Consider the following 23,399-nt stretch of genomic DNA (forward strand, 5'->3'; position numbering starts at 1 on the left):
GGATCTGTTGTGTAGAGGACAGTAATTCAACTCTTTATTTTGGAAAACCAAAAGGACCTGCTGTTCACAGGTGAGCAATCTACACCTGCCTCATAAATCTCACTATAATAATAGTAGAATTAAATCGAGATGTGCGTACTTGGGCTCTGGCCTAAATGATAATAGACTATGTGAACTCTATAACAATTCTGTTGACTCAAATTTAAAAGTGAATTATCCTCTATTTCGTAAGATACTTATTTCAGACGTATTGGGATCTTTAAGGCCAATCAAAGTCGCTTGAAACTTTGAAGCTTATAAAAGATCATAATATTCGAGAGAATAGAAACAAGTGTGTTCGGCAAACAGAGTTTTTCATTTGTTTTTTTTTTCCCCATACTTGCCACCTTGCTGATTAATATATTAATACTGCTATTATAGGTCTGAAGATCTAAGTCGTGGTTTTTGCATAAAATGTTAGGATACAACTGATCAGATGCTGTTTTGAAAGCAATAGGAGTCTTCCTCAACTCCTCAAGTTCTGATAAAGTGTACAACACTTAACAATTTAAGGGGTTAAGTACAGCTTACACCAGTAAAATTTTTGGATATATTCAACATTTTTTCCTCCATTACTCTATCTTGTACACTAATGAAAATTGGTATGTGTAAAACATTCTCCTTCTGCTATATGAAAAGAAATATTTTTACTATTTAAAAGAAATTATTTATATATTTTTTTCTAAATTCATGATGGTAGTTTACTGTGCAGTGATGAAGCGTTTCCCTCATAACTCAAACTTGTTAACTTTTCATGTTCTCTCTCTCTCTCTCTTATTTTATTGCTGAACTCATGTTTACAGTATCATGCTCTTTTAACTACATTCCTTAATAAATAACATTTTTTTTTTATTTTGTGTTGTAAGAAAATACTAATATTTGACCATTTTTTAAAATGAATGTATTTTTATCAGACAATCTATCAAGGGTAGAGAAGTGATCTTGTATCATATTGTAGACATGACATGCATAAATATACAAAAAAAATTTCATCACAGAATGTTGGACAGTTTTTGAGTTATGTGGGAAACGCTTCATCACTGCACAGAGAACTGAATTTTGAAAAAAAAAAAAAAAAAGTGTAAATAATTTTTTTAAATCGTAAATGTTTTCATATAGGAGAAGAACAGCGTTTTACACATACAAATTTTCATTATTGTACAAGAAATAGTAATCGAGTAAAAAATTTTGAATATTTCCAAAATTTTACTGCTCTAAGCTGTACCTAACCCCTTAAGAAAAAAGTCCATATTCCATTTGTAATTACGGATATTTAATCACAAAGTCGTAGGAAAATGATTCTGCTCCTGAGAAGAAGAACTCTGGAACACCAAAAGTAATAATTGAAGTCACTGCTGTTGAGGTACGTCACACATGTAATGAAATAAGTAGAAATAATTATTATGTAATTACTCGTAACGCAGTCTAATATGGGAAATGACTTATTATTCGCTTGAAAAACTTTCTTCATCCAGTATATGCTTTCAAAAAACTTGAAGTTAGAATTTATAAAACAGTTATATTATCCGTTGTTCTATATGGACGTGAAACTTGGACTCACACTTTGAGAGAGGAACGGAAGTTACCGGTGTACGAGAATATGATGCTTAGGGAAATATTTGGAGCTAAGAGGGATGAAGTTACAGGAGAATGGAGAAAATTGCACAACGCAGAACTACACGCTTTGTATTCTTCATCTAACATAATTAGGAACATGAAATTCAGACATTTGAGATGGACAGGGCATGTAGCACGTATGGGCGAATCCAGAAATCCATATAGTGTGTTAGTTGGAAGACCAGAGGGAAAAGTATCTTTATGAAGGCGGGGACGTAGGTGGGAGGATAATATTAAAATTAGTTTGAGGAAGGTGGGATATGATGCTAGGAACTGGACTAACCTTGCTGGACTAACCAGGGAATGATGGCGGGCTTATATGAGGGCAGCAAAGAACCTCCTGGTTCTCTAAAAGCCGTAAGAAGTAAATATTAGGTGTCCAGACGTCTTCAAATGAATTATAGCACAATTCGGAGAATTCTAAGTAAACATCATAGTCTGCACCAATATAAACCAAAACCGGTGTTCGAACTCAAAGAAAGTAACAAGCAGGAAATAAACGATTTTGCTTAATTTGTGCTAGCAAAGATGCAACTTAATATTCATTGGCTGGACAAAGGTTTCTGGATAGACGAAGCAAACTTTTCTTAGTAGTGGAATTAACACACTCAATTGCAAAATGTTGTTTGAAAATGACCTCCATTATTTGCCGAATACAGAGATGTTTCTGTTTCTTCCTATCTAAAATATTATATTTGTAACGCTTTAAAGTTTGAAGAGATTTTTGAATGGATTTACAGTTTAGAAATAGCTCCCAAATTTACCCAATCACATTATTAATCTGATTTGTGTATACCACAATATTCAGGTTGTGCTAACACATCTTAGATCTACACCTACTCCGTTTCCTTGCAAGATTTTCAAACGAAATAGAGGATGAGACAGAATATTAAAAATTAAGTTCAGGCTTTTAAAAAATATATCGAGAGTGCCAAACACAAGTGTCAGATTTAGTAGTAGTAGTAGGGTTTAAAAAGGGCGCGTCAGCATCTATGGCTATTTGCGCCCTTATCTAAAATTCTTTACACAACAGAAGTCAGATTTATGTGCTTTCAAAAAGTACTCATGTTGACGACAAAAGAAGTGCTAACAAAGATAATGAGACGTAATACGATCTGCCTAAATTACAAACTTCACGTGTTTCTTTTTAATTTCTCTTATAATAGATTTGTTTATATGAGGCACTCAGCGCACAAATGGCCCAACCCACAATATTTTCATATTGAGTTTATTGCTTTAAAGAGCTCCTCATATTGTTCTCTTCAATGTGTTAATCGGCCTAATAATAATTCCCAGTTTTTACATGAGATTTCAGAGTAATTTTCATTTGTGTATCGCATTTCGCGCCTGTTACAAAGCGCTGAAGTGGAAATATAATTTTGTGGGTTGGGCCATTTGTACGCTGAGCGCTTCATATATCGTTTTACTATTAAGAGTTGAGTTTTATGATTGCCACACTCTTCATATATTTTAGAAAAAAAATGAACAAATTTAGATAGTATTTTACTGATAGGCACTGAATCTAAATTGTTACTGAAAGTTATTCGGACTTACCTCGCTAGAATTACACACAAATAGATTGATTGGGTGCTTATTCTGAGAACATTTATAAATTAGGTTTCTTCGAACAGAAATTTTGAGTCTCCATTTTAGAAACCAGGAGATAACACATTTCGAATTCCAGTCTCGTTTTCAAAATCAACTTGCATTACAAATATTTGTACGCATTTAGTAGTGCTGTCATAATTTTTCTCTTGCCTATACGCCACACACCTTGTTTTCTCCCTTGAAATATATTTTACTCTCCTCTCTCTATCTCTCCGACAGTCAATGATTTTTTTATATTAAAGGAGAATTTTAAAAATTGTTTTGCTTTACATTTCAATTGTACAACAAGCTTGGTACAAAGAATACACCATGTAGCCCCACCGTAGATGCACACTTATCTCGATGAATCTTGGTGTGTGTATTTGCAGCATTTCTTGTTTTTCAACCATTATTTTATATAATTCTGGATTCCAGTGCTGCAGAGGTGGACAATTTTTGTTTCTGAACATCACACAAAATACATTAGGAACAGCAAGAGATGATCTAAGATCCGTACAGATCTCCGCGTACAAAACTTAGGCACCCATATGCCGTATGGCTCCGTACAGACAGAATTTTCTTTTTCCCATGTAGGCTCCCATACGATGTATGGCTCCGTATGGCTTCCATGACAGCAATGATATTTACACATTCCAAGTAGAAGAAAGTAGTACAATGGAGAAGTGGATGACTACCATGATAAATGAAATAAATAGGTATCTGATATGAATAGGTCTATAACCTGTCTCCGCAACTATCTTACATAACGTGGAAGATATTCTTCAAAAAACTAAATGAGAAATATAAATAATAAATAACTTGAATCAGAATACCACGTCAGCGTAATATGCGTTTGCTGAAATTAGTATTTCAAGAAAATTAAAATCTAAAATAATATATGTATGATATGAAAAATTAATTTCATTTTTTCTATAATTTCAAAATAAGTTATCTCCTTCATTACAGGGAGTAGGCAAGAATGCTTGCTCAATTTTCATATTATTTGTTCTTGAAGCTTCACTTTTTATTGGACGTCCGACACCACTATTTCCTTTAGATCAGGTGTGTCCATTTAGTGAGTTGTGATGCAAACGTAAGTCGTGAGCATCGACCTAATGTTTGCTCCCTCAACCCCTTCCACTACAACCTGCATGACAGAGGAACGATGGCATCAGTGGCGCTTGTACCTTCGCAATGTCTGTATCGAAGTCATGTTGTTCCGTGTCAAGTGTAAAGAAAACAAAACTTAAATTCGTAGTTGGAGGAGACATTTTAGTTTCTGAATATGAAGGTAATATTAAATGCCTCATTTTCCGCAAGGTTTTGAGTGGCTTTTGAAAACCAATATGAAACGCCATTATACTCGTACTACCTGTCACTCCAAATATACTGATTTAAAGGCTGTACCTACATTATTATTATTATTATTATTATTATTATTATTATTATTATTATTATTATTATTATTATTATATACATTGTATTACACATATATAAAACTAAATACAAATATTAAAAACACAGAATACTTAATAAATTTTACAGGAGAAAGAGTTCGTCCAAAGGGCTGGATTCGGGAAGAGTACCTAAAACGCTCATTGCATTTCCGCGTTGAATAGCAATACTTAAGCGTTGACGCAAATAAGTAGTGCAACGACGATCATCAGTAATGGAGATCAAAATTTGGCCGCTTTGAGATACCAAAACTTTAGCGTCATGACTCCAAGGACTGAAGGTCTCCACAGCAAAGGGGACAAAGATATAATTGTCTAAAAGATGAGCATATTTATTGACTTTTTTCTTCACGGCTAATTCAGCAGCAGATGCTGCGCGTCTGGAGGTATTCGGCAAGTGAGATGGAGCTAGAGTGTCAACGCAAGTGGAGTCCCAAATGAAAGATTTTCCTCTAGACCAAAATATTATATTAATTTCTTTATAACATTTCTAATGTTATGTAATTAACGGATGTGGAATATGGATGATGATGATGATTATGATTATTATTATTATTATTATTATTATTATTATTATTATTATTATTATTATTATTATTATTGTTTCTTTGCTTATTCCATACAATCTGTGTACGCGTCAAACTATAAGTGAAATCAAAATACAGAATAGGATACATATATTGAAAAAGAACATTTTGGCACAATTACGTGGCTGAATCTGATATAACGTCAGATTTCCAAGTTTTTTTTGCTCAAGTTGGTGAAGAAGCTTAGAGTACAATAATAATTAAACGTATTATTATTATTATTATTATTATTATTATTATTATTATTATTATTATTATTATTATTATTATTATTATTACAAACATATAAACGAAACTCTTTACAGTGAATTATTGATTGAATTGATAAAGGAACGACGTAATTTAAAAAAAAGTTAATAACAATCTATTAGTATATACAAATGCTACATAAGAAGCATTATGCATTGGCTCACTGAAGAGAGTAACATGCTTACATTCATTTTCAAACAAATGTTTTAAATAACTGTAGGAAAATATTTCATGGAATAATCTTATGTAAATATATACTTTAAGTCGACTATTACACTTTTTGATTTGGTGCCACATGACATATTAATAGATAAGTTAAGTAGGCTAGGAATAGACAAAAGAGTGGTGCTATGGATCCAAGAATTCTTAAAAGGTAGAACCCAGAGAGTTAGAGTAGGTCATGAAATATCGGAAATTGGAAATGTAGGTTCAGGGGTGCCACAGGGCAGCGTTCTGGGACCATTACTCTTTATAATATACGTAAATGACTTATGCCGTTATATTACATCAAATGTGAGGCTATTTTCAGACGACTGCATTATCTATAGAAAGATTAGAAATAATGCAGATGTGGACGCTATTCAAACAGACTTGAATAAAATTTATAACTGGGCGTTAATGCACAGGATGAAAATAAATGGTTCTAAAAGTAAATCTATAACATTTTGTAAAACCCGAGAGGAAACTAGTCTTAATTACGAATTCAGTGGTGTTGTAATTCCGCAAGAACAATGTTGTAAATACCTAGGAATGTATTTAAACTCCAAACTTTCTTGGGGAGAGCATGTTGATAATGTTACGGGTAAAGCATGGAGGGCACTTCACTTTATTATGAGAAACTTGAGAAAGGCTAGCCCCAAATCGAGGAAAATAGCATATCTAACGTTAGTGCGACCGTTAATGGAATACGAAACTACATATTGGGATCCCTATAGAATATATCAGGCAAATTCGTTAGAAAGAATCCAGCATAGGGCAGCGAAATTTGTTAAAGGTAAAAGAGAAGATGGAAACGATACGATAAAAGAACTTAAATGGGAAACTTTGGTAAACAGACGTAGGAAAACTAGAATACATCATTGTATAGAGCACATCTAGGTCAGAAAGCATGGGTAGACATAACGGCTCGGTTAGAAAAGCCAACGTACTATGGTAGGAACGATCATGATTTTAAAATCAAATGTAGGAAACAAAAAACGGATGTAGGTAAATTCTTATTTTTAAATAGAACTATAAATGATTGGAATGACCTACCTGCAGCGGTCTTTGAGGGCTGTCCTTCCTTAAGGAGATTCAAGAATAACTTAAAAAGTTGTGTATAAAGTGCAAATTAAAATTAAGGTGACATTTAACATTTAATTTTTTTTAAGGTGACATGTATTTATTTAGCCTGACGAGTTACTCCCTTCGTTTGAATTGTAAATTATTTAAAAATAGCATGTAAGAGGGTCTTAGACTAGAAATGTTTAGCTTAAATGTAGTTCTGTTTATAAGTATGCATAAGGGTGTAATTATTTGTCTTATTTGAACTGTTGTATCAGTGAAGCGAGGTGATTCAGTGTGAAGTTATGGTTTTACAGTGCAGTGAATAGTTGCGATCAGTGATAATTTATAGCGTCAATGAAATGTGTTCTATAGTGTCAGTGAAATGTGTTATAGTGTGTCAGTGAAATGTGTCCTAAAGTGTCAGTGAAATGCGTCATAGTGCCACTACGGTGAGTGAGATGAGAGTAAAGTGAAAGACTATTGAAACTTATGTAGGATCGATACATATGTAGATTGTATTGTAAAATTAGATTATTTTATGTTTTATTATTAATTGTAATTTCTGTGTTAAATTGTATTGTGTATATAATTGTATTGTGTATTGTATAATTTTATTGCGTATTGTATTGTAATTTTATTGTGTATTGTTTATATTGTGTATACCACTGCCACCGGGTGCTTGCCCACTCGCAGTGTAAATAAATACATACATACTACTTTTTACCAATAAAACGGTGCGAAAGGTCGTGTTTCAATCAATCATGGCCGTTTATCGCTACAATTTGATCACTTTTTCAGCATTTGTTTATTTTATCACTTTTCTAGCATTTGTTTGTTTTTATCACTTAACTAGCATTTGTTTCTTTGTTTGTGAACAATTCAAACTGCAAATTCTTTACGGTACTATAAAACATGCTTTGTGATCGTCATTTGTTTCCCGCATAGATAGTCGACTGAAAATGGCGGCTCCGTTTAAACGTTTTGGTGAAGCTAACATTAGTGAAATAGAATTTTAGTAAGTCATTTAATATTTTATTGAATTAGGGTACTTTAGTTCTTCTAATCGTGTAATAGTCAACTAAATCCCATTCGAGTTTTGATTTTCTCTAGATAATCCGAAACCTCTAGTGAGATTACTGCTGATAATTTAATAAATAAACAGCCATTATGTTATGGCTGACATAATCCACCACCGCCAAACTTAGTGATTTGTATCAGCTACCTCTCCATCCCCACTCCTCAAACGTAGACTGAAGTGTTGCGGGCTGCATTCAACAATGATTCGGCGCTACCTATTGCTTTGGATACGTCTGCTTTAGAAAGTATGTATTTTACAATTTTACTAGGCCTATACGAAATTGAAAAATGCATATGCAGTGAATGAAATTGGAACACTACTTTCTAAATATCGACTTGGAAGAAGAATAGATACTGCAATGGAAAGAAAACGATACGATGACACAAGTTATTTAGATCAAAACTTGAGATTCTTCTAAGCCGTTAAGTGACGATTACGATCATGCTGTCGAAATGGTTAATGTGACTAGCAATTGTCAGAAATTTCTACAATCAAACCCTGGTAGAAATAAGAGCTTTCCATTTCCAAGGCTGTGTTAATACCAGTTAAATCGTATGTCTTCGAGTTCTCTAGAGTAGAGGTGACATGAAGGTGATGGTAACAAATCACCAACTCCCGCCGGGGTTAAGGCAACGGAAAACTCCATCTCTACGGCAAAGTTCACAGTTACCACTTGGGCCTCATCTTATTGCAAGTTACTGCCAGATATCAAATAGGCCTACTTTAAACTTGAATGACTTTCATTAAAACGTCCTTCTTCAGTTGATTTGAGCAAACAAATATTTAAAACCATTTATTAGTAATAATGCTACAAAACAAACTTCTGCAAATGACTTAAGGTTTCAATGATGTTAGTGCTTCATATCAATCACAGACATGAATAAATACAAGAAAGGAAGAAATAAATGCCAATGCATACAAATTAAGTTTTTAGAATTAGTAAAGGTGTCTATGAAATACAAAGCAAATTGAAACATGCACTGACTCCCAGTCTGATATTGAATTTGAATTTCTAAAACCAAACATTAAATATCTGTTCAGGCAACAACGAACCAAACCAGAATTAAATTCTCACATAATCACGTTAACATCCATGTTTATTAGATTTTTTTTCTTTTTTTTAATGAATACTACCACCTTTCAGAATATTAAATGCTCCTTTTTTTAATGGAGATCACAGTGGATCATATACTTAAGTAAAAATCCAGTCAATGAGCATTTGTTGCCAGTGCAGCTGAGAACGGTACCACCAAAAGACATGTCACGTCAGCAGTCTACCAATCACAGTTGTCACTGTCCACTGACTGCAGCAACGATGAGATACTCGCTGTTAACGTTCCCATTCCAGGTGGCCCGGGTTCGATTCCCGGTCGGGACATGTTACCTGGTTGAGGTTCTTCCGGGGTTTTACCTCATATAAGCAAATTCTGGGCAACTTTCGGTGCTGGACCCCGGACTCATTTCACCGGCATTGTCACCTTCATCTCATTCAAACACTAAATAACCTCAGATGTTGATAAAGCGTCTTAAAATAACCTACTAAAAAAACGTTCCCATTTGTTATTTCACGCGTCAGAAACGGTGTCTCTGATTAGACCACGATTTGGAATTTTTTTTTTTTACAATTGAGGCATCCAGTGAGAGAGTGATCTATGCCAGAGTTGAGTGGAACAGAGATATCTAGAGTTTTGTATTTATTTCAATAACTTTAAAAAATTTCAAGTTAGCATACATTGTTTTATTTTCCATCTTGAAGTTGACATTTTAAAGTATCTACAAAAATTAATTTCAGTGTTCCATTTCAATATTTCTCCACTGCCTTAGGCCCCTTTCTCCTATAATGAAAGAGAATAATGTAACGTTACAATATGCTTAAAATATAAGAAGTCGCATGTCGTTAACTTTTGCTTTACTATATTCTAGTTCTTACACAACCACATGTCAGATCAAGAATCAGTCTGTCTGTCCGTCTGCCTTCCTTCTTGCCTCTCTAGCTCAATATCTAACTCGTATCTGTTTTCATCATTACTGTCACTATGAAGATTTTGTATCTTATGATTAAAATATTTTGATCTGCACTTCAATATGGAACTCATGCTGAAACAAACATAGAAATCTATCATTTATTCTCAGTACCTTTAGTTGTCTGGATCGTCCTCGACTTCCTCGGCTGCAGTCAAATTATCTGGCTGGAGGGCGTAATACACTGCGTGGTGATTCTGTGGTATATAAGGTAGGAGAGACATCAGATCCTTGTGTTTTTAGCACTTATTTTTCTTCCAGCAGGATACAAACACTCCATATTTGATGGAAGGAATATTTTTCGCAGTGTTTCTTGGGATGGCATTGCCAGATTTTTACCTTTATTAGGTCTTCCAGCTGGTTTGTAGAAAACTTACACTTCCTCCCACGGGCAGATATCGGAATATTTTGTTTTGTACTGCAGGATACCAGGTTTAGTAGCTTGTATCCTGAGAATTGCAATTTTTCGCAGTGGCATTTTTCTACCCAACGCGTTTTTCTGGTTCCTCACAATAAGTGATGCTGCATTATGGAAATTTTTGAAATCTTCAGTTCCCATTCTTAAAACCTGGAAAGGATTTTTCAATCTCGAATTTTCTACGAGACGAAACCAATCATCTGGTGTAAATACATAATCCGTTTTTCTGATTTTCTTTTCAATTACACCAAAATCACGGTCGGAAGGCAAAAATGTGTGTCCAGGAACTAGATAATAATGTTCTATGCAATCAAACATTCCCATCATAACAAGAGCATAATACATGAAATAGAGAATATTATTTTTGTTCTGTGCAGAACAGCTGTCAGAAAAAAATCGCAATTTGCGCTTCCTTAACGTATTTTCAGGCACACTTAAAATCTTAAATAGGCATGATGCAATCTCAGAATCACCTCGAGATGCAATATTTTCGGGCCACATACACATGAAGGCAGTTTTTTTGTTGCAAACATGAACACCTAAGTTATACACCCAGAGTTGTCTTAAATAGAACACTAAACCTGTTGGTATTTTAGGTGTTGGCAGAGCTTTCTGAAGATCATAAGTTATCAGACAATAATCACAATTTTCCTCTAGGCATTCAGATCGAAAGAAGACTGTATGCTACTGTTGCCTGTGTTTGATGTAGTCGTATGTCTAAGGGGATAATATCCTCCTCTTTTGCCAACCATGCGTCACACACTTTGCACGTAACTGTGTGAGGCATTTTGAAACCTATATTGAACCGTGTATTAAATATGGTTCTGTAAATGTCGTAACTCACACTATTCAGATTTAGAGCCTCTCTCTCTTCGTTGTAAAGCCTATACATCTCAGCAACAGATTTAACAGCCTTAATATACTTTTTCTGTAATTTATTTCTGCAATAATGACTTACATACAGAGGAAATTTCGTAATATGCTCGATCACTGATTTTTCATCGCTATCACTAGTTTTATGTTTATAATTCCGATGCTTACCTCTGCGATCAACAGGGGGTGAAACTTTTGAAGTGTTACAACCTTCCTCCTCATCTTCTGAATCGTTTCCATTAGATTGGCTTATATTTACCTTCCTATCTCCTCTAGCAGTGGAAAGGCGTCTTTTCGAAATTCCGAAAACATCACAAAACCCCTTGCTGCATACCCTATTCAACTGCCCATGAAAGACACGGTATATGAACGACACGTGACGTCTACTAGAGTTTTCGTTCTTCCTTTTCTTCAAGTAAATGCCACTACACTCTTGTCGACTTATCAGTCCAAATAAAAAAAGCATTTTGCGCATTATAATCCCCAATTTTATAAAATTGACAGAATATTTCATCCCTCTCATTTTCTGTGAGCACGTGAGATTTACACCAATTCACATTAGCTGCCTCTGTTCTGCCGCTGCAATTACACCCAACACCTTCCTGCTTTGCTGGAACAATCTTACGTGTTTTGTCACTAACGTATTCTAATCCTAAATTCCTACACACCTTAGCCCGTTTTCTTTTCCATTTTTCATCATTTCTCACTCGTTTTCTCGATTTCTCACAGCTGCTCGCTTCTAACTCTCCTTCACCGTCCGCCATGATATCAACAACTATCACGTCACCAGTAACAGACGTGGCTATTGGCCTGTCTGAACAGTCGAACAGAAACAGACGCGGCAATTGGCTATTCCGTGCAGACGACAGGTTCCGCAAATCTTTTTCCGCCTGGCATAGATCACTCTCTCGCCGTAGAAATGCGACTGAAGTAAATTACGAAAATTAACTTTGCAAAATAAACTGGGAAGGATGTCACAGAAGTTAATAATATTATGTATACAAAGAGAACACTTTGTGTACTTCATGAAAGTACCAATAACACAAAATTGAAAATTTTCGGCATAGATCACTCTCTCACTGGATGCCTCAATTTTATGACATGGAGTGTTTTTTTAGTATGTTATTTTACGACGCTTTATCAACATCTTTGGTTATTTAGCGTCTGAATGAGTTGAAGGTTATAATGCCGGTGAAATGAGTCCGGGGTCCAGCAACGAAAGTTACCCAGCATTTGCTCATATTGGGTTGAGGGAAAACCCCGGAAAAAACCTCAACCAGGTAACTTGCCCCGACCGGGAATCGAACCCGGGCCACCTGGTTTCGCGGCCAGACGCGCTGACCGTTACTCCACAGGTGTGGACTATTTGCTCATATTGGGTTGAGGGAAAACCCCGGAAAAAACCTCAACCAGGTAATTTGCTCCGACAGGGAATCGAACCCGGGCCACCTCGTTTCACGGCCAGACGCGCTGACCGTTACTCCACAGGTGTGGACGACATGGAGTGTTTTAAAGTTGGAGTAATACAGGGTGTCCACAAGTAACCTTTACAACTTCAGATGTAAATAAATTATTGAGATACGATATCTGGATGCGGTTTTCTACGTGTTAAATAGAAACTGTCAAAATTAACCAAACAACGCATTTCAACAATCCAACAAAAGTCTCACAAAAAACATTGACAGTTTCTGATTAGCCTAACATGTAGAAAACAGCATCCTGATATCGTATCTCAATAATTGGTTATTTACATCTGAAATTGTAAATGTTTCATGTGGACACACTGTATAATACATGAAGTACAATATTATCACTAACTTACAAATACGTAATCGAACCTGTGACGTGTTTTAATGCTAAATGCTTAGTAAAATAATATTAAAATATATTTGAGGCACATTATCTGCTCATAAATTAATTTTCATAATTGTTTAGTAAAGTATATTTATGCGTCTCACAGTCCTGTGTGACATGGCAATAGACTGATATATTTTCATTAGATTAGGGCAAAATTCTTTTGCAGACATTATTAAGTGCTAATGATATCTCCATCATCAATATTTTAAAGGACTTATTAAATGTAAACAAATTCGAGAACTGAGCCAAAAACCTGGCTCCCTGTATATCCGACTATGTCTTTTTCTAAAATAGGTTATATTTAAAATGCAATAGTGCTGAGGAGTGATGATGATGATGATACATTTCGATAAGAAAATTGATTAAAATTCGTGAATTACCGGCCTAGAAGGAGAACAGAATCTTAGAAGTCCGAGAAAGAGATGGGAAGACGGAATAATCATCATTATCTTTGATGATGGGGTTAGTTGGTTTTAATTCACTTTGAATAACGTCATAATTTATTTCTGGTAATCATACAGGAGGATAAAGTACTTAACACTCTCTGAAATTAATACTAAAATTTTCCTTGAGAAGTGAATGATGTAATGAAGAGAACCACTGAATAATACAAATGCTCTCAACAATAGAAAATTTGCACCATATGATGCTATAAATCTAAATTAATAATTCAATTTATCTCTTTAGATATGGAATGAATGATTTACTATCTGTAACTATTACAGAACATGGCGCCCTTGAGATAGTGGATTGTTTTCAAAGTAGTTCTGTAAGTCACAGAGAAGCTGTAATAAATCAAGAGAGAAATCCACTTCTGTAGCCTAAAATTAGCATGATGTCACGCAATACGAAAACAGAAACAAATATAAGTGAATAACCATGTGACGTTAATAAGAATCCGCAGTCGACAGGTACAATCAAGAAGGATGGAAATGCCAAACATAACTGAAGAAATAGCTGACAAGAATGAAAGTTTTGGAACGAATATGCGTAAAACAGAAGGAAAGAAACTACCTCAATACATCGCTACAATTACTGGTTAGTGATTTTATTATTCCATAAATTTTAATATTTAATTGTAATTAGAAGAACCCGCATATAGGCTAGATATAATATATTGTGCATTAATTTTGAGCAACATAAAAAATATCATCATCATTATCATTATCACTGTCATCATTATTATCATGTATAACAGCCATCTCTGGGCCATAAACATCCTTTGAAATTTCTACCAGGCTTCTGTATTCAGTGCCAATGCTCGTCAATTTGTTTTCCCAAAGAGTATAATGTCTTTAACAGCGCCCCCTTCCCATCAGAGTTTTGATAGTTTTTTTTTTTTTTTTATCTTTCACCTTCAACTTTTGAAGTTAAATATTTTTAGTAGGTAATTTAGTAGGATCTTATTACATGGACTACCCATTTTAACCGTTTTCCTTTTATATTGCAATTGAATTACCTTGCTCGATTACTTTTAATAGATATACAGTATATTTCGGTGACGAAAATGTTTCCATACTTTGCAGATGTGTCCTTTTCTTCGTGAAGAAAGCGATATTTTGTTGGACCGTAATCGTTACTGCAATAGGCATATATTAGTGATTTTAGTACTTGATGCTTCTGTACATTCGGCAACCTTAGACCCTGCTGTTGCAGTTTATGAAAATTGTAGATTGTAACAATGATGTACTATGAAACAGAAAACGTACTGTATTTTTGTTGTATAAAACACTCTCCGGTTACAAAAATACAATTCTGACAGAAGCAAATCAGAACGACTTTCATTGGATACTAAAATTTGTATAAAATAAAATAAATATATTGAAATCAAACACTCTATTCTATCATAATTAAAATCATCAAAAATAACTATTCAAGTCTTTGCACAGATCCAGAAACAAAATTTCGGCCACCTGAATTTTGTTTCTGGGTCTGCACATTCCTATCCAGTAATCTTTACAAATATCTTCCTTTTCACCTACAAATCCTGTATTTGTTCTTATTTCTATTGCAGATATTCTGTTTTATTATCGAAATATGTTGGATCCAGTATTTGTTTTTTATATCTCCAGTTTATCAATGACTAATTCAACTTTAAATTTGTTTAAATTCCTTATTTCACCTCTTGTCCAAAATTGTATTGTACTTTATTTTTTCTGAAACCTTTAATTGTATATCATTTCTGCATATTTCTCTCTTTTTGAACGAGAGTCCACACTTTACTATAATCCTAGATAATATATACCCAGATTGCTCGGCCTTATAGGCTTCGACGGTAATAATTTTTGTCAGGCTTACTATGCTGCCATCTAGTTATTGCATAAAGAGTCACGTCATAACTGCCATTTGAATTGCATTAGTGACTGTACTGCCATCTCGTGTTCGTTTACGGCGGACGGGTGGCGATCCTGGCGGTTATTCTCTTCAAAGTGCTACCGATTTTAACATAGGGATGAGCAATCTGTTAAAGGCTGGAAAGGGCCATTGTAGTGACTGTATTTATTATACAAAAATTCTAATCCCAATTATGAGTCACAAACTGCTCTCAGTTTTTTTTAAGATGTATGATTTTTTTTCTTTTTATTTTGTCTTAACTATATAATGAAAGCACATTTCAGAATTTGTATTTGCATAAAAATCTGGGTTCGCACGCGTGTGTGTACGTGTGTGTGTGTGTGTGTGTGTGTGTGTGTGTGTGTGTGCGTGCGTGCGTGCGTGCGGAAGGGGCGACGAAAGTTCTTTTACGTGTAGACGATTAAAGTAGATCCTTTTCTGCAACCAGTTCCTTGAAGGTAAGGATGAGATGAGTCAACAACCCTACTAATAGCTTCCCAGTCTCCAACATATAGCAGAAATGACTCAAGCTGAGTCTTAACAGTAATAGAAGTTACTTATAATTTATAAGCAAGAAGTAGCCGAAGACAAGAGCAAAGACGGTCACACCAGTTACAATACTTTGACGCAGAACTACGTCCTTCGCCTCAATAGGTATGAGGTGTAACTTGGAAATTGACCGTTATATAATAATAATAATAATAATAATAATAATAATAATAATAATAATAATAATAATAATAAAACTCCTATCTCCTCGTATTCCCTTTCTTCTACTTGCCTTACCCTTGTTCTCCATGTCTTTTCATTGTTATCCTTGTATTCCTCTTGATCTCCTTGTATTCTCTTCGTATTGCCCTTGTATTCCACTTGTTATTCTCGTCGTCCTCATATTCTTCTTGTATTCCCCTTATTATTCTTGAATTTCCTGGTTCTCCTTGTATTTCTTTTGCATTCTAATTGTTGTCGTACCTTCTTATGTTTGTATTCCCATGTTTTTCCTTGTATTCCCCTTCTTCTTATTGCCGCCCTGTATGCCTCCTTGTCTTCCCTTGTTCTCCTTGTATTCTTATTGTTCACTCTGTATTTTCTTGTTCTTCATATCCTCCCCTGGTTCTCAGTTTATTTTTTTCTATTCTATATACTCTTTTTCTTCCGTTTGTTCTCCTTGTATTTCCCTTATTCTTCTGATATTCCCCTTGTTCTCCTTGTATCCTTCTTTTCCGTGTATTCTCCAGTTTCTTCCATATTTCCATTTTTATACTTCTGTTCCCAATGTTCTGCTTGTATTCCCCTTGTTCTGCTTATAATCCTCATGCTCTGTTTTTAATCCCCATGTTCTATTAGTAGTCCCCCTTTTCTGATAGTAATTTCCTTTTCTGTTTGCATTCCCCTTCTTATATTTGCATTTCCTTCTTTTAATTCTATTCCCTTCGTCTTCCCCTTGTTCTCTCCTTGTTTTCCTCTTGTTATCCTTGTCTTCTCCTTGTTCTCCTTGCACTTCCACGACACGCCCACGGTGCTCCTCGGCTATTTCAACATAAACGTATCCAGAAGAGAAAATGCCACCTTCCTTGTACAACAATCGACGGTCGTACATCGACAGGGTCTTCATAAGAAATTTGGACTGCTTGCGATGCAGCCGCCACATATCATACTTCTCACATCATTGCCCTGTTCTTGCCATATTTGACTCCAATGAATCTGTAGGTATAGCCAGCACCAGCGGTCCGTAAGTAAAAATCTAGTCAATGAGTATTTGTTGCCAGTGCAGCTGAGAACAGTACCACCAAAAGACACGTCACGTTAGCAGTCTACCAATCACAGTTGCCATTGACCATTGCTGCGGCAAAGGCAAGAACTCGCACTTTGCGTTTCTGGGGTGTGTCCTTGTGTACACTGCCCAGTCAGTGGCATATGTTGCCACTTCGGTTGAGATGGTACCATCTTCTAAACAGTAATCACGTCAGGAATCTGTCAATCACAGTTCTCAGCTTTCTTGCCTAAGACTGCGGCAAAGATAAGAAGATGCCAGTACTCGCTCTCAACGTTCCCATTGCTTATTTCACACACCAGAAACGGTGGCTTTGGTTATACCACGATTTTTCGCCCAATAAATTATGAATCCCACACAACTACGTTTCAATTCTCATATCACCCACACTTAGTTCTATAGGGCATATAAAGTTATGCAAATGTCAACAAGTGAACGCAATAACACGCAGTTCTACGTAAAAATACACAGCATAGTAAAACTATACACAAACCCATTATTTTTTATAACTTTTAATTTTGGAATGAGTTGTATTTCCAAAAGATTTATAGTACAGTTTAGTAAACAAATTGTAGAGCGCTGTTAATATTATAAATATTGTTCGACTATCAGAAAAATGTACATTCACATACAACATAGCCCAGTGCCTTGACTAACAACACAGATCTCTAATGCATTATCCAAAACATGGTACTTTACTACTATAACGTTCTGCTGAAGAGAAAATTTTTCTGAAAAACACGATTTCTAAAAAATAATCTTGCAATCGATATTGTGTTAACCGAATTACCATTGAATTAAATTTAAAATATGCAGCGTTTAATAAACCGTGCCTGACTAACCATATAGTACATTATATGATCAAAGGCAAGAGTTTTCTTATAAGCGATAAACGAGAACGTTTTTTATTTCTAAAAATAAAATGGAACAAGAAGCATTTTATATGTATTTCAGTAGTTTGGATGTATGACTTTTTCTTCGCGAATTCTTGAGAATTTCGCCTTTTTTCTAGAAATATGTTATTTTTTTATTTTGGCTATAAAATGTAGCTACATTTTTTCAAGTTGCAAAAAAAATCGACACTTTACACATAAAAACAATCGTGAATGTTAAATTCAAGTTTTGATTTACTTCTTTGTTACGAAAGAACTTTGTACCATTGTTGAACAGTTAAGCCATGACAATAAAGAAAAACAGATTTGATACTGTAACTGCACTGTAAGCACTGAAAGCAAAAGAAGAGTATTACCACTTTTTTTTTAATCCATTCAATATCATTGGTTACCTGTATCAAAAGCTGATAGCGAGAGGTTTTTCTCTAAATATGAGTTAGTCTAACTGTAAAAACAGAAAACCAACTGTGAAGAAGGAAAATGGCACAACTTGTTCTATGTTGCAGTTTGATGATATGCCTGATAATACTGATTATTGTATAGTCAACTGTCCGAAGATAAGTTTGAACCTCATAAGTGACACCGGTAAGGCATCACTCATGAGACAACTAAGCCAGAAAATATTATATAAAATAAAAATTGTAATTTGGCGATAAAGGTTTTGAACACCACTCATACGTGTTAACATAGGCTACTTAACTGTTAACCTAATTAATGTTTTTAACTTCAATTTCAATCATACTCATTAATTTTATCCGGAAATAAGTGCGAAATTAATACAAATTTGTAGCATAATTTTCAACACAAAACACTATTAATAAAATTAACGAGAAATTTTAAAATAATTATCTACAGTAATCTCACTAGAGGTGTTTATTTATCTAGAGAAAATCAAAACTCGAGTCGAATTTAATTGACTATTACACGATTAGAAAAAAAGTATATAAAGATTATAAGAAATAAAGTACTCTAATATAATAAAAATATTGACTTACTAAAATACGTACTATACTGTCTTGAAAATGTATTATTGTACCATCTCATCAGTACAAATATTCTGCTAGATGGCAATAGTGTGTTATGATCAGTGTTCTCTTGTTGCCAATTGTGCCAACTAAACAATCTTCATTGAACTCTAGGGACGATTATTATTAGTCAAGAAGGCCTTGTTGATTCAGTTTCATTTTTATTAAAACAGTTTCATTCCACTTCAATTGTATCAATATATATTAAACAATATGATACGTGACTATCCATAATCTCATACAGCAGAAGCTATAACATAACCTAAATAATATAAACAAGATAAATGATAGAAAAGTTTTAATTAACGATGATGACATAAACAAGAATCATTTTAAAAGGTGCAATTATTGAAGGTACAATGTTGACAAAGAAACAAATGCTAGGAAGGTGATAAAAACAAACAAATGCACGGGAGGTGATAAAAAACAAATGCTAGGGAGGTGATAAAAATTATGGGGTAAGTAGCTATGATTGGTAGAAACACGTCGTTCCGTACTGTTTAATGGTCAAAAGTAGTGACGTAGTAAAAGTGTAATATCACCATGAACTGTTTTCTGTGTTTGTGATTAAGTATTTCGTAAAGCAAATTTTTATTTCTGCAGTACAAGTGATGTCTCTTACTTTATTTTGTTCAGTAAACATCAGTTCCTTCCTGCACGGTGCCGGTTTGGGATGGGCGGCACCAATGCTGCCGTTCCTGCAGTCAGAGGCCTCTCCAGTGGGGCAGATTTCAGACGAGAGCAGCTCTTGGCTAGGGTGCCTGCTCTGCCTTGGAGCCATGTTCGCCACGCCCCTCTACGTCTATATCTCGCACCGCTGCAGCCGCAAGCTCACCGGCTATCTCGTCGCTGTACCCTTCATCATCAGCTGGATCCTCGTCATCACTGCTACTTCAGTCACCGCTCTGTACTTCGCTCGCTTCCTCACTGGCATGGGCACCGGAAGTGCTACAGTATTCATCCCCCTATACGTTACAGAAATTGCTGAAGACAGTGTGCGAGGTACACTTGGAAGTTTCTACGTCCTTGTAAGTTACTTCGGCGTTATCTTCGTTTACACAGTAGGATCATACACTGCTTATCAAGTGACGTCCTACTTGCTACTTGTTGGCTCCGGTATTTACCTTGTAGGATTCTTCTTCATGCCAGAGACTCCATTATATCATGTGAACAAAACAAACTTCGTTGAAGCAATGAAGAGCTTAAGATGGTTAAGACGTAGAGAGAGCAGTGTTACTGAACAAGAGTTGAATAAATTGATAGCATCTCTAGGTTCCAAAGAAGAATCAGTGAAGTCTTCTCCAATCAAAGAGATCCTGACCTCAAGAGGACCGCGCCGAGCTCTCATTATCTCCATAGTACTGGTGACAAATCTCCAATTTAGTGGAGTTGTCCCTCTTCTCAGCTACACGGTATTGATCTTCAACGAGGCGGGCAGCACTCTGTCACCCAATGTTTCCACCATCATAGTGGGTGCCCTCCAAATCATCGGGTCCCTTCTGGCGACTGTTCTGGTGGACAGAGCTGGCCGCAAGGTTCTCCTCATTGTCTCCAACGTGTGCATGGCGTTGTGCCTCGGTGCTATCGGAGGCTACTTCTTCTGTAGGTCCCGCGACATAGATGTGAGCAGTGTGTCATTGTTACCCGTCGTGTGCTTATCAGCGTACTTTGTGGCACTTGCGTTAGGTGTGTCTCCTGTAGCATTTCTCATGATACCCGAATTGTTCTCTCCTCAATTAAGAACCGCTGCCATCACTTTAAGTCTCTCGTTGATGTGGTTCAACGCATTTCTTGTGACAAAGTTCTTTACCAATATCTCGGACTTGTTCGGCCTTCACGGATGTTACTGGCTCTTCACTGCTGTTTGCTTAGGTGGTTTGCTATTTTGTATATTTTTTGTTCCAGAAACCAAGAACAGAAGTCTGGAATCGATACAACAAGAATTAAACAGTGGAAGGCATTCCAACAGGACTTCTTACATAAAGAGTGAGACCTAAAACAAAACTAAGGCATTCTCTGGAATAATAACTTAACGTACGTTAAGTCGTTTTTCCGTTTTCAGCATATACTGAATCCTTAATAAAACTTCCCCTCCTTACAAAATATTGTTTCCCTCAAGCCAACACAGAGCCCTCTAGATGCATTTAAATGTCGTTCTGCGCAATGCCGTTATACCAGACCAAAATGTTTAATGCTGGACTTGAAGATTTTGTACTTAAGTTCCTGTTCCAGAAAACGCCTCAATTTTAATTTACACATGCAAGTCATTTTAAGAAAATATTTTATAAACCGAATATAACACTATCCAAACTCACGGATGTGTACGTGGCATTGTAAAAAAAATGCCTAAATACAACTCTTCTGAGTGACAATGACACAGTTGTGCCATCTTATACATATTTATTTTCACAATAATCCCTTTCAGTTAAAATGCAATTCTATTATTATTGTTTGTACAATTGCTGAAAATAGACAAACATTTTTAGAAGTCTTGAAATTTCTGCATTGTAGTTATCTTAACTTCCTGTGCACCATAATCCGGACATTTCCCATCTTCTCAGAAATACTTGGCTATTTAACACTACTCTACAGTCCATGACTTCTTCACCATACATTTGTTACAGTTTACCCATTTGCTCCGTCTTCTCATAAGATGATAAATTTATTTTAAATGCTCAATCGATATGATTTATCTATTTGCAAATTTTATTATTTGCTGTTACATCTTAAATAGATATGAACGTATTCGCCTGTACGGCATCATCAGATAAATTTATTTAAAATACATATGTTACAGACACAAGAACTCGATGATCGATCATTACAGAAGACCCAAATGTATTGCATAAACATACACCATTTGACTACATCGTAATAATTGCATAGCACTATGTGATCTGTTCTTATCTAGACATAAAGTATAATATTTTATAAATTGTATCAATTTTAAATATTTTATCTTTACAATAAGTGGTATTTAACAAACAATGTAACATGAGTTATCTGTATTAATATTCACAACCACAATCTTAATTTTCATACTTCATTTTTCGGCAAACAAATTACACAAATTCAAAATCGAACACTTCTACCAATAAGTTTTCCACTGCATAAAACTCGTGATAAAATCAATCAAATTTGTTATGCATATTACTTTGTACAATCTAATGGATTAAGTTTAGATTTCGTCAATTTTTAAATATCTGATGATGCCGTACAGGCGAAAACGTTAATATCTATTTGAGATGTAATAGCATATAATAAAATTTGCAAATAGATAAATCATATTGAGCATTTAAAATAAATTTATCATACTGAATAGATTTATCTGAAAACCAAAATGAATTGTAAAATTCTCATAATATGTAATACTTTTAGGCGTTCAAATGTTGACAATAATTTAGCCACTACCACTGCAACACAATTTATGTCAGCTGTTTGTTACACAAGGACGTACACGTTATGTCGTCGATGAAAATTATACAGGTTGTGTTTATATATGTAATTTATTCCTCGATACAATGCAAAATATTACAGCGCATCCTTCCACGAAATTATTGATTCTAAAAGGTAAATTTTCACAAACATGAACAGTATGTAAAATAAAACAAAATTTGTTAATTCCATGTATCTACTATCCTTCCTGACATTCTGTAGCATGTTTACTTAAAACGATAATTGCATTTCATTCTCAATTCCTATTAGGCCTGGACTGAGAAAGAATGTCGTAACACTTACGAAAGAGGGCGGTGGTTCCTTAGAACGTTATTTGCTGCAAAATACATACAAAATATACAAACAGGAATTAAAATATTTATCAGGTAAGTAATAAACAAAATTGTACATAATAAACAATATGGATAGTAATACTTCCTGATATTGAATTTAATTTGTATGATTCATACTCACAAAACGATCATTGTAACTACTACATTAACCGCAGAAGTTTTAAGCAGTAGTGTCAAAATTAAACACATTTATAAAATTCAACTATAAACTATGGTTTTTAAAACATTTCACTCAGAAAAATGCCAGAATCATTATCTACATCATCCCCGTCTCATTCGTGGTCTTCCCATTTTCCGCTTATCGTCTGCTCTGATAATGAACAGTGTCTATTAAAAGTTATCGCTCCGAAGAGAATCGAAAGCTTTATTTCAGATACATAACCGTAGAAAATTGAATATTTTTTAACCTAGCTCAAACTGTGTTATGAAAGCATTATTTCGAGTGGCTTTTGCTTAAGTTCTATCGCAGATGTTTAGTTAAATTAATGACTGTTCAATTTTTAACATCTCAAAATGTTCCCGTCGAGTAAGAGAACCG

At 34.9% G+C, this 23,399-nt stretch overlaps 1 protein-coding gene across 1 annotated transcript; it reads left to right on the forward strand.

Moving 5' to 3' along the window:
• The first annotated feature begins 13,911 nt into the window (after positions 1-13,911).
• Positions 13,912-21,570, forward strand: LOC138703228 (facilitated trehalose transporter Tret1-2 homolog). Its single transcript, XM_069830940.1, has 2 exons — positions 13,912-14,085; positions 19,710-21,570. The coding sequence occupies exons 1-2, from the start codon at positions 13,974-13,976 to the stop codon at positions 21,068-21,070; spliced, it is 1,473 nt and encodes a 490-aa protein (XP_069687041.1). The 5' UTR covers positions 13,912-13,973; the 3' UTR covers positions 21,071-21,570.
• Positions 21,571-23,399: the final 1,829 nt, after the last annotated feature.

The sequence above is a fragment of the Periplaneta americana genome, chromosome 7, assembly GCF_040183065.1.
Source record: "Periplaneta americana isolate PAMFEO1 chromosome 7, P.americana_PAMFEO1_priV1, whole genome shotgun sequence".
Lineage (NCBI taxonomy): Eukaryota > Metazoa > Arthropoda > Insecta > Blattodea > Blattidae > Periplaneta > Periplaneta americana.